This window comes from Ascaphus truei, chromosome 1 (assembly GCF_040206685.1).
Source record: "Ascaphus truei isolate aAscTru1 chromosome 1, aAscTru1.hap1, whole genome shotgun sequence".
NCBI classification, from domain to species: Eukaryota; Metazoa; Chordata; class Amphibia; order Anura; family Ascaphidae; genus Ascaphus; species Ascaphus truei.
This window is the reverse complement of record NC_134483.1, coordinates 193,097,313-193,110,748: the sequence shown is the minus strand read 5'-3', so window position 1 is coordinate 193,110,748 and position 13,436 is coordinate 193,097,313. Positions and strand designations below refer to the sequence as shown.

At 37.6% G+C, this 13,436-nt stretch overlaps 1 protein-coding gene across 1 annotated transcript; it reads right to left on the bottom strand.

Annotated features, from left to right (window-relative positions):
• Positions 1 to 2,689: 2,689 nt before the first annotated feature.
• Positions 2,690 to 11,853, bottom strand: NXNL2 (nucleoredoxin like 2). The gene is made up of 3 exons (XM_075599800.1): positions 11,732 to 11,853; positions 10,898 to 11,459; positions 2,690 to 7,353 (listed from the first exon to the last, which is right to left on the bottom strand). Exons 2-3 carry the CDS (start codon positions 11,194 to 11,196, stop codon positions 7,182 to 7,184), a joined length of 471 nt encoding a protein of 156 aa, XP_075455915.1. The 5' UTR covers positions 11,197 to 11,459; positions 11,732 to 11,853; the 3' UTR covers positions 2,690 to 7,181.
• Positions 11,854 to 13,436: the final 1,583 nt, after the last annotated feature.

Here is a 13,436-nt window from a genome sequence, read left to right as displayed (position 1 = left end):
ATGAAATTAGCTTTGTGGATACCCATTAAATGGAGAGAAATTAACGTCTGTTACCTAATTAAGTAACATCACGTTAGTAGGCCAAATTTAACGAAGTTCTGAGGATCTACCCCTTAGCTGTAAGCCTCTAAAATTATATTGTGAAATTCGGAGGAACCCCAACTCTCTGAAAGCGTGCCTGAGATCAGATGCATTGTAAGGAACCACCATCCCCTCTAATAGCGCATCTGAGATCAGATGCATTGTAAGGAACCCCAACACTCTCTAATAGCGCATCTGAGATCAGATGCTTTGAAAATTCTTCTGTATTTGGTACAATTTTCAAATGACCTGAAAATTGTAGAGATTCCAAGGGAAACCAAGGGTTTCTAAGAACCCAGGTTGAAAAACTCTGCCCGAGTCTCTGGTGTCAAAGCATATTCACAATAATCATGGGGAGTGAATTTTCAATTCCCGATAGTTTGAAAATACTGTCAAGGACTATTTTACCTTGGAAGTGTTCAAAAGTTCTGAATACATGAACTTAAAATATATATATATTTTCACTTTCAAAGGGATTAAGATAAAACCATACTCACTCATAACCATGCAAATTAGGGCAGGACATTGGAAGCTACGCAGTATAAAACTGCAGAATTTTAATTGAACAGTAGAGATGTTTGATCCTGTTCTAGCTCATTTCTAAAGTTCAAAAACAGAAAAAAACTGACAATGTACAGTATATATAAATGCATAGGCTTCTGTCCGGATTGCTTGCTGATTGTGATTGCGAGCAGTTTCTGATAGAATTTTTAGATTTTTTTTTTTTTACAAAATGAAGACTATGTTACTGTGAATTGTTAATGATTGTCTTGAAGCATTTTGTGAATAGAGTAGGGCATCCTTTTTTTTTTTTTTTTTAGAAAAATGTACTGTATCAATTAATTCACATTTGCCTACAAAGTCTTAGAGATTCTTAGAGGATTATTCAATAAACTCTGAAAACTCTCATTCAGGTCATTGGGAGATTTCAGGTGATTCTGATTCGATCAATCATTTTCCCTACATATAGAGAAAGCCTTTTAGAAGTTAAATGTTCCGTTAAAGAGAATTACTTCGAATTACTTATTAACATGCTACTCTCTAAAGTTCAATACCAGACTGGTTAAAAAAAAATGGCTGATTTTTTTTTCACCGTCACATACTGGCATAGGCCTATCTTGATTATACTGTATATGTAATGTAATTGCCACTATATACGGTGCATTGCCAATTTGAAACTAGGCAACCACTACTAGTATAGTAGGTGATAAAATCTACATTACACAAAACAAATTAAATGTTGTCATATTAACCCCATCCTAGTCCAAGGATGACTGTCAACCTGGCCAATTGGGCTAATTGGGGCTTACTATTAAAAAATATTGTTGAAGTGGTTTTCATTATGTTTAGTTGTGTTTGCTGTTTAATTGACAAAAATATTGAACGTAATATGTTTTTCCACCAAATATTGTTGCAGATGTTGTGACCTTTAAGGAATCTAGGTCTATATAAGAGACTATATTATGTTGCATTCATTCTGACCTTTATATCAGTAGCTCGCACTTTTATGGAGGGGTGTAGCGCTTAATAGCCGTGCGCTCTTCCCCACAACATTTTCATTGAATGCCGGGGGAGTGCACAAGGCCTCTGTAAGTCTCTTATCTCCTTCAGGCTTTGCGTCGCTATGACAACATGGCATCAAATGGCAACGGGAAGTCACATAACGCAGTGATGTCAAATGACACCGCCATACCGGGGAAAAGGTAAGGGGGGGTGTGAGCGGGGGGGGGGGGGAGAGCAGGCAGGAAAGTTTGCGCACCCCTGCTTTAGATGATCGAAAATACATATATGCAGCCTGTTCATTTTAAAGTGTTATAAAATAACCAGCAATGATCAATGATCTAATTTTGTAAGAGTGTAGTGAAATGTAATCAACTATAATAGATTTAATCAAATTAAACTCTTTACATTCCGGAAAAAGCTACACAGAATCTTGGTATAAAATGAGCATTCTTGTAAAACCTTTTTCTATTAAATGAAATGTTAATGAGCCTAATTAGAGATGTCAATTCCCATTTTTTTTTTTCATTTTGGAAGTTATATTCACACCACGGTCTTCATATAACTACAGGGAAAGTATATACTGAAAGAGAAGTCCTGGCTATTACCATAGAGTATATTGGAGTATCTCCCTCCCTCCCATATTTCAGGGTCCAGACGTTCTGGAATTGAATATGCAAATAGTGGTGGCTGGCAGTTTTGCAAGCATTTGAACAAAGGTAGACGAATGTGCATTGTTTAAGACTGAACCATGGATATTACATTTGTTTTCGGGGCTGCTTTGGGTATCTATACAGAATTAAGAGGAGAATGCATCTTAATTTTTGAACAATTCTCTTCTTTTTTTTGAGTTGCTGAAGCTGCTGAGTAGACAGGAGAGGAGGTGGTAAATTGTGCTTATATATCGAAAGTTTCCATTTCTATATAAATCTATTTATAGACAGTTTCCCTCTTCCTTTTATACACAATGAGGTACATTTTTCTCCCATTTTGCAAGCACTGATTTTGACAAATATTCTCAATGGAAAACCACGCTAGTTCAGAATATCTGAACACCAGTTCCTTACGTGAAGAGGCTATTATTAATAATGATAGCAATAAAGCGATATAAAACCATACCATTTTATTGTGAAACTTTTTCATAAAATATTGAGTAGCCAGCAATTTCCCAGTGGTCTTATTTATTTGTTTGTTTGTTTGTTTGTTTTTAGCAGTTGTAACATGTTATTGCTGTTTATAGCATTTGAAATTGAGTTCCTAGACAACAGATTGCTCTAGTCAATAAAAAAAGCTCTAGAAAAAGGAAATATAACAGCTTTAAGAAAATATAAGAATATATAGTCGTACAATTTTGCATAGATCTGTCCGTGGTGGTACTAGTGGTGATGCAGGAATCTTAACTTTAAACTATTTTTTAATAAACTGTAATACAACTGAGCTAATCAACAAACCACTATGAAAATTGCAATGTTACCACAAAGACGTACAGGAAGTTATTTAACTACATTTAACATTTCATAAAAGCTGACGTTCCACAATAGGGGGTGTGCATCTAGGGTTGACATTAATTTGACACTAACATAGTTTCAAGTTGCATCCCTCTGCATCAATATCTGCCGTTACTCTGTGTGAACCTTGTTCCTCTTGCAGTTTGGAGAGTTTCTCAGTGCATTATTGTGATACATCAAATGCTGTGCCTGTTACTCTCTCTGTCTTCTGTTGTCTTAGCAGCAATTACATTTGTGTGGTCTAAAGTGGCATTAACAAATAGATCTATTAAGAGATCACAAGTTTAATACAAGATCCCAATGCATATTGATGCAAGAGAAAGTTCTTGCACTATGTCAAAAGATAAAGTTGGACTACTTTGACTGTTATCTTTCAATGTATGCCATTTTAACGTTGAATCTACTCCTATCTATTGAAATTGGCAAATGTTGGAGATTTAATTAACAATTCTATACTTTGATTAAAGAAATTCTAAATATCTGTGTAAAATGTGTTTGATAGTAAAGGTAAAATCTTCTTCCATTGTATCTTCAAAAATAACTCCCACACATTATTTTTTGTGGCTGTTTGCGGTACATTAAATCAGTTTTATCCCCATCACATTCATACTGTTCATTATCAGCCCTGAGGCGCAAGAAAATTAATTTCCATGACTAATATTTGCTATGCCTAAATTATATATGATTTTGCATAAGGATAGGCAGCTTCATGGGTTTGAAATCTAAACTTTGTGTACTCTGCAGAACAAATTTAGAAATGTGAGTCAAACCCCAAAAAAGGCTTATCCTCCCATAAATTTCATTTATTACATCACAACCTGGGCATACGTTTGGGTTCACAACCAAAAAACTTTTGCACTTAAAAAGAAAAAAGTAAAATTTCCAAAAAAAGGAAAAAAATCTGAATATTGAGGGGTTTTTTTCTCCACATTTAAGGGAAAAAAATCCAAAACCAAAGCCAATTGAGTTTCAGCAAAAAGAAAACAAAAAAAATTATAATACCAAAGCCAGTCCCACCCTTAGTTTTGCAGGCTAATTGTACCCAAAAATACATAAATTATTTGGTTAGTTAATTGGTTATTTTCTAAGGGCCCTTTGGCGCTGATATTAATTAAACCATTTTAAGACAATAACAGTAAAGGTGCATTAAATACTGCACATATATCCCCAGAAGTTAATAAATGCCCCAAAATGTATATGTGTGTGTGTGTGTGTGTGTGTGTGTGTGTGTGTGTGTGTGTGTGTGTGTGTGTGTGTGTGTGTGTGTGTGTGTGTGTGTGTGTGTGTGTGTGTGTGTGTGTGTGTGTTGTAAATGAGGAAGGAAAGCATGAAAAGAAATGAAGAGAAAGACATATACAGTAAATGTATATAAAAACGATGCATACATTACTTTAACATACAGTAGTTAAAAAAAATCATCGAGAAAAGCGCTTACTATAGGCACTCAAATAATATATAAAAAATATACATTGTAATATATAACTGTTAAAAAAAACAATCATTATTTAAAAAATAAAAAAGCCTCTATAATCGATCAAGGATTGCTGCATTGGCAACCCCCTTACCGTCCATATATCTTGCACTATATATATAGCCAAAAAGCATTAAAACATTGGCGACCTTGTGAAAAAGCTGAGTAAACTACAACATCCATGTTGCAGCTGGCTATATCTAATTATATAAATACACGGTAACAGAACTGATTTTTGGACATTGTATGGATATTAACCAAAACTATATTAATGCACATTTGAATATTTTGGTGAACTATTCACTTCTTCTCACAAGTAGGTGTTTGATGGAATACACTGTAGCAAAGTGATAAAATATATATATATATATATATATATATATATATAGCAATAGCAAATGTAAATATAACTGTATGCTCATTTGCATGTCTTAGGCAGGTCTGCAACCCCGCCTTTCACCATTATCACCCAGCGGACAGCACTTCCACTGTAGCAAGGGATTCTGGGAAATGACATGCAAATGAGCACACAGTGCCACTTTTTGCTTCAAAACCATTTTAAACATGGTTCCCTATAGGCTTAAGCTTGCTGCATGGTCACAGGTTTAAGCACAGCCAGGGTTAAGATGCATAGCCAGTAAACCCACCCAAAGACAGCTGTTTCGACCTTAATGGGTCTCATCAGTGTGGAGTTGGTAACTGGCTATGCAAAGCTGAAGCAATCAGGATGGGTTTTACCATACTTAGTTAAGTTATGTGAGTAAAAAAAGTGACAAAAACCCTCCACATATATGTGGATATATATATATATATATATATATATATATATATATATATATATATATATATATATATATATATATCAGTTCTGCATTTTTATTTTTAACTGTTAATGCCAATTTTACTGCGTTTTAAAGCATCGTTTAATTTCTATAGCAGGTTTTAGTACACAGCAGTGCAAGATCTTAATAAAACTTTGCTGTTTCTGATCATTTTTTTGCCAATATTCCCAGCAGTTTGAGCTGTAAACTGTAAAAATAGATAATGTTACCTTAGTAATATAAGGATACATTGTAGCTGCTAAGTTACACTGACTGAATGATTGATTGAAACTGAAAGGTGGCCATTATGTTAAACATTTTTACAGATTTACAAGAGGTGCACCAAACGTAAAGGAAAGAAAGGATGTGGTCACTCACTTAAAGCAGCAAAACATGTTGTATATGTTTGTTTTATTTTTTTAAATAAATCAGTTCTGTAGTATTAGATACTTATTGTATGTTTAAAAATTATTATTCAATGCTTAATGCCAATTTTAATGACTTTAAAAGTATCCTTTGATTTCTATAGCAGGTTTTAGCGCACCTCCCCAGAAGTGCCAGATCTTTATAACACTTTCCTGTTTGTAATAATTTGTTGCCAATGTTCCCAGTCGTTTGAGCTGTAAACTAACAATAGATGTTAATTTAGTGATATAAGGAAACATTGTAGCTGCTGAGTTACATTGACTTAAGCAGACATTATGTTGGTAATACCATAAGAATTTTTAATGGTTTATAACAAGAGCACCAAACAATTACCAGTTTAGGTAAGAATGTAGAATTGTACATTGTCCCATGATTTACTTAAACAAATAATGAAACGGGGGGGGGGGGGTAGTATTGCTGCTTTAACTCAACTAATTATTCACCGGGATAATGATTTTTGAGTGTACTTTGGCTAAATATGGACTCATTAAGTCTTTCTCATGTTTGTTTGGCCAAGGCTGGTTTGACAAGCAGTCGCCTAGAATGGTAACATTTTTTGGAGCATCAAAAAATTAGGTGACCCTAACAGATGCCAGATCAACAGAGGTGCCTCTCGGGGGGTGGGGAGGGCGCTGGAGGCCAGTGGAACTGACTAGCATCTCTGCGGACACCCTCTGTCAAATTCCTCTGCAATACAGGCCCCATTTGTCAGGCTCACTGCATCCTCCCGGGCACATAACTAACCTCCACCCCCCCCCCCCCCAAGGACTCACAACTACCACCAACCACAGGGCTTAAAACTACCCTAGTCCCCCAGACCAAAAAACTACCCCCCACACCTACAAGCACATAACTGTACCCCCCACCACCACCCCCAGTACAATTAGAATGTACAATTGTATCATATTCTCCTTTTTAATAAAAAATAAATCTGTAATTATAAATGAAGAATTTTTATTTATACTAATGCACAGTATACATTTTTGAAAGTTCATTGTGTGTGTGGGGGGGGTGTGAGGGGGGGGAGTAAAAGACTTAAGATCCCTCTAGGGTTCCTAAAACCCTTGCAAAGGTCCTGTGTTTGCAATGCAGCAATACTTGATCAATTATAGAGGCTTTTCTATAATATTTTATTTTTAATATTATATGTAATGACATTTATATCTTTTATACATTACTTGAGTTCCACTAGTAAGCGATTTCTCTGTGATCGTTTTTTGTAAATTTCTGCTTAGGAGCATCACCCCCAATTTTAGGGGCTGTGATAATATATATTAGATATATTAGCAAGTAGTGGTCATTTTGTTATATATAACTTTTTCTACTTTTGCCTTGATTTGATAGGAACCTATATTGGCATCATTTCTTGTGTTTCTATTTGCTAGTGAAGTTCTGAAAAACATCTGCCACTTCAAGCCATGTTCTGAAGCAGGCCAGCCCTCTGTCTCTTATCTGTTTTCTTCCCTTGTCAGTAATCACCTCTCCATTTTGTTTCACAATCACCAGTTTTGGTATGGCTGTTATTTTGTACTTATTCTTCAGTTCACTATAAAAGAAACAGAGGAAAAAAAATGTAGCACCTTAGTTTTAAGTGTTCATTAGAAAAAGACTATAGAACATACAACAGACAACTTGTTCTATTTCTACTCAAGTATCTCCAAATTTTTCACCAGGCAGACTTGTATTGCGTATTAGCAGGTTTAGTTTATAATAACTTTAACAGTTCTGAAGTCACTTATCTAAAGGGGTTCCACGTGATCAATATTCATGTGTTTTGTTTGTCATTACAAATTCAATAGCAGTCGATTTTTGTTTGTAACAATTGAGATACAGTGTTGTAACTGAAAAGTTAAGTTTAATGGCTGGTTTCCACAAAAGCCCATTAGCAAGAAGTAATTTGATACGTGCAATCTGCTAATAAACCATTACAAAATGTAGCCAAAGCCAAAAAAAAAAGGATCTTGCAATATTGCTTGATGTTACCTTTACTTTCTACAAGTCACTGACTTCAGGGTTATTTTTTGCCATCTTGCACAACTTTAAACCTTGTTTGCCTACTATATCTAGAACAAATCTCCTCCTTTTGTTGCATCTTTCTCTCGGATTGGCTCTCACATTACTCCTGGCCCTATACAAATCATAGGCATAGGCAAGGCCTAGTTGGTTACTCTCCTTATCTGATTCTATAAAGTTACCTCTCTCTGAGTTGAGGATTTTCAGAACATATTAATGATTGTTATTAATTTACTGCTGAAAAACTTAGCCTGGCTATGTAAACGGTTGACTTTCTTCACAATGTAAGAAATTGTGTTGACTATTATACTGTAGGTTATGAAAATCCTAAATTGGCACAAGTTCCATGGAAAATAGCTGACGTCTTCACTCAGCACCAACAACATTTCAGTCTTTTTATACGCACACTGAGCTCTGGGGGAGATTTACATCTAATAAAATAATTTAAGTATTTTATTATGCTAGAAATTTAGAGATATACTAACAACTCTTTAACACCATAAACCCATTATCTCAATAAATGCTTAAGAGCTTCAAGTAATTTTTTTTCACTGAGACATCAGTTCCACTGCACTAACATTCCCTATTGTTTCCTTCCCACAACTGCATAAAGTTGTGTTCATTTGACATTACTGTATGTATAACACTAGAGCCCAGGCAACTTCTGTTCTCCAATGCTAAAGTGAATTCCAGTCCTTTTTTAGCAGAATGCATATTTCAGTTACAATACCGCTGTGTAGTCACGCTTTTCCTTATACTGCATGTAAGCAATGATATTACTTAGCACTATCAGTTTTCATTGCATTACTGATCATTCTAAGTATATTATGTAAATGGAACTGGTTTGCTTCAATTTTTAGATAAATAATAATACAAAGCAAATGCTACATTATCCGCATACAGTAGCTATAAACTCTATAAACTATACATCCTACAAACCTGTTCCTTCATAATAAGGATATTCACCTGTAGAATATTTTGATAGCTTTAAGAACATTATGAGACATCCAAGGATTATATAGGGGAGAACATATGTTATTCCTTTGTTTGCCCTTCACAGATCCATAAAATAAGAACGCCTTTGTTGCCTTTTGATAAATATTGGCATTGTCTGTCTTTTTATGATAAAAACATGGCTCTGCACATGCACAATAGCACAATCGTCATGGGAATCCTATAGCACAGCGGTGCGCAAACTGGGGGGGCACATTCCCCCTTGGGGGCAGCGCGAGACTTTATTGGGGGGGGGGGGTGGGTGTCAGTTGCAGAGGGCCCGCGCTGAGAGCACAAGGCCTCTATAAATTTACTTACCGGCTTCAGTACACGAGTCTCCATGGCAACGCGGCGTCCAATGACGCCGGTTACCATGGAGACGTGACGTCAAATGACGCCGCGGATCACGTGACGTCACAAGACCCCGCAGCAGCATTTGACGCTTCATTGCAGGTAAAGGGGCGTGACCGAGGAGGAAAGCAGAGGGGGGGGGGGGGGGGTGCAGCGCAGGAAGTTTGCGCACCCTTGCTGTAGCATGTCACTTGTTTTAGGCACCGACATGGTATGCACAATCAGTTTGAAACAGTTTGAGAGCTGGCGAAGTGCCAGCAGAGCCGCTACACATTTCTCTAGGATATGTAGTTAAGCACAATAAAGAAACCTCATCATTTGTGTAGTTAATGCAAATACATAAACATCCATACATGTGCAAGGACATGGACCAGGACCGCTCGATACTGATTTCCATGAATAAAGGAACCAGAAAAAAACATAATGTTAAAAATTGTATGGGGTCATTGAAAAATTGATTTATAAACAAGTAACAAATGAACATTTCACAATATATCTATTTATATCTTGGATACATATGATTTGTCTTCGCAAACAATTGTATTTCCTGTATCATAGGATTACAGTGTTGAGATTTAATGATGAACCAAAAGGAACAAGTGTATGGATAAATGGATCCATAGTTTTGCATTTATAAACATGTTTCAGAGCAATTTTACCAGACGGACATGACCACATTTTTATTTAGATTTATTTATTTAGATTTACAAAGTATGCCCATTAGAAATATTTAATACAACTTAGGAAAATGTATTGTCATTATAGAATAGTATAATATAAATCCTGCAAAACTTAAAGCCAAATAAGCAACCAACTAAATGTGTTGTGGTCTAACAGTGTTACTGTTAGTTACAACTTTTTCTATTTATTTCCATGAGTATGAATAGAATACTTTACTCACTATATGGCTGCCAAAGTTAAAGCAGTAATACTACATTCCCCCTTTTTCCTTTTCTTATTTGTATATGTAAAGCATATGACAATGTATAATTCTAGATTCTTATTTAAAGTGGCTATCGTTTTTGGTGCTCCTGTTATAAATCTATAAAAATCCTTATGGTGTTACTAACATAAGGGCTGCTTCAGTCAGTGTACCTTAGCAGCTACAATGTATCCTTCCATATCTAAATTAACATTATCTATTTTTAGTTTCCAGCTCAATTTGTTGGGAACATTGGCAAATATTATTACGTAACAGGTGGGCTAAAACCTGCTATAGAAATCAAAGGAAACTTTAAAACTCATTACAAAATGGCATGAAGAGTTGAATAATATATATATATTTTTAAATGTAGTGAGTATTATTTAATACTACAAAACTGATTTATTAAAAAAAAACATATAACATTTCACATGTTTTTCTGCTTTAAATGAGTGACCACGTCCTTTCTTTGCTGACCTTTGCAAAACGGATTACCATATTTTTAGCAGTACATTAAAACCCTGTCTACACTAAAACAAAAAAACATTGAAAAACTAGGCAAACATATGCAGTTGCTGCTTACTAGATTCTTGAGAGAGAGAGAGAGAGAGAGAGAGAGAGAGAGAGAGAGAGAGAGAGAGAGAGAGAGAGAGAGAGAGAGAGAGAGAGAGATATATATATATATATATATATATCTCTCTCTCTCTCTCTCTCTCTCTCTCTCTCTCTCTCTCTCTCTCTCTCTCTCTCTCTCTCTCTCTCTCTCTCTCTCTCTCTCTCAGATATTCCTTATATATAGTACAGAACTTACTGCTTATATGGATCATGCCAGGGCAAGGCTAACCAGTCTCCATGCATGGCATGCATGTATTCCACCATGTCCTCTGCGCTTTTATCTGATGATATAAATACAATTTCAAACTGTGCCGGTGGATATGATTCCTCCACCAGCTCAGTGAAAAAGTCACACAGTATCGGGGTGAAATCCCTGCAGGGTGAACCCCATCCAGCTGAAAAATACAAGCCAACGATCTTGTTCTGCAAAGCCTCTTCAGGGTCCACTTTTTCCCCCTCCTTATTGACCAGGATCCTTCCACAGAATATATCCATTTCAATTGCAAATGTCTTGCGGGAATGCAGTTGGTATTGTACAGTAACTTGTATTTCCCTTTAAAGCATAGAGAATGATTTGTTTATTTATTTTGAACGGCTGTTCTTTATCAGTGAGTGATGCCTACGGCGGTGAAGAAGTTTTACTGATAATTCACAAACACTAATTTCTTCTAATTCCCTTTAATCCCATCTCCATGTGCCTTTCTTCCACATGATTCCTCTGTTGCCATCTGTTCTTCAACCTCAAAAGAAGCTGGACACTGCAAAGTGAAAAGACATTAGCTATTAATTACTGTGTAACAAGTTGAAATAAAGCTGAAATAGTTGCTGTAAAGATAAATCTTCCACCTAAAACAGATACACCATGATTTTAACAAATAAAGTATTAATCTGGATCTACTGCAGTTTAATACTGAGTATGAGGGAAGAGCTTTTGAAATATACACACAACATGGAAAGGCAATAATAATGCACAGTGTCAGTGTCAACAGCACTTGTCCTTCTTCATATTCAATCTTTGCACCATGCTTACAGTTGTTGTTGCCTCTGATGTCTGTGAGTGGTGTGTTCGCCCTTGCTACCTGCAACATCTATTCATACTCCCTGTGGTGACTGAGTTTCTGGATAAAGTATTTCTGACGATGGGCTCCTCCTTCACTTTGGAAATTGTTTTTTTTTTTTTTTTTTACATTACATTACATTACCGATTACTGCCATCTACTGGAAAATGTGAAAATGGCCTTAGTAACGACACTTTATCATGCCGAGGGGGGGAAAAAAATGTGTGATGAGGTTAGGGAAACATCTTCAAACATAATTCGTGGACATTACGTTATTGCAACCTGTGGTATGTTGCAGTAGGACATACACAAGCACCAGCAGGAGAAGCGGCCAATGTTCTGAATTAGCCACACGCAAGAAGTCAGGCCCGCCAACAGGGGGGTTCTGTCGGGTTGGCATCCCGGGCCATGTGAGTCAGGGGGCTAGGCCACCCTGGCCCCTGCGTGGGCATTTAAAAAAAAAAAACGCAGTGTGGCTGCACCCGGTGCCGGGTCTCTCTGACGGCAGCGCCGGAAGACAGCTGGGCCAAGCTTCCGGTGCGCCACCGCGAGAGGGAGGCCCGGCATGTGCGTGAGCAGCAGCGTGGACAAGTTGCCTGCAGTGTGGCGGGGTCGGCGGGAACTCCTGTGGCGTGCTGTTGGGCCCCCCGCAGTCACTGCTCCCCGCAGCACAGCCAGCCACCACCAGCCACCGGACCAACCCTCCCCCCCCCCCAGCAGCACACCAGTACCGGACCCCCCCCTCCCGCAGCACCGCCAGCCACTGGTCCCCCCCGAGTACCGCCAGCCACCAGACCACCCGCAGCACCACCACCCCCGCAGCCACCTGCCACCCTCCCCGCAGCAACAGCCCTCCCGCAGCCACTAGCCGCCCCCTCCCTCCCCCCGCAACTACCGGGCCTGACCTGCGACCATTCCCAAGGTAAGTCTGATTTTTATTTGTATTGGGAGTGTATTTTTTATATGTATTGGAGGGGTGGGGGTATATTTTTATATGTGTTGAAGGGGTGGGGGTGTATTCTTATATGTATTGGGGGGCGGGGTATATGTTTATATGTATTTGGGGGGTGGGGGTGTATTTTTATATGTGTTGGAGGGTTAAGTAAAAGTTAAGTATTGGGGGGCCTGCTCCTTTCATTTGTTCTGGGCCCCATGATTTCTGCTGGCAGCCCTGCAAGAAGTGGACGGGATTATCACAGAGAAAAGAAAGAATTGCCGGCGCCAAATCAGTCCTTTAAATAATAATAACTCCGAATAAAAACCAAACCGTCTCATGAAAAGTCCCAAAAGTGTCCTTAAACAGATAGGCAGTGAAGGGGTCAACGAACGGCTCACACCAAATGGTAGTGCAATATGTAAAAAAAAAAAAAAAAACAAACAGATAATGGTGCAGTACACCAAAAAGGTTGACATTCAAACATTAAAAACTCACACATGACAAACATAACACACAATGACAGACAGACACTAGCAAGGCTATAATCCTAACAAAAAGCTATTTATTAACATAGAAATACTGGGTTCCGGAGGATACAGCACTTAAGTCCAGAGGGGTAAAATTAAAACACTACTTACAGGACAGTGGATGGTAAAAGCAGTAAGGCTGAAGATCGCTCAGGTGCTCCTCTCTGATGATAACTGGAGCTCCTTAGGGATTGCCTCGTGTGGGGGGGATGG

What these genes read in the sequence shown, in the direction of transcription:
- NXNL2 (XM_075599800.1), bottom strand. Translation starts at nt 11,196, where the DNA reads ATGGATATATTCTGTGGAAGGATCCTGGTCAATAAGGAGGGGGAAAAA. An exon ending in TGGCATGATCCATATAAGCA is followed by an intron (nt 7,354 to 10,897) that starts GTAAGTTCTGTA and finishes TTTCTTTTATAG; the next exon opens with TGAACTGAAGAATAAGTACA.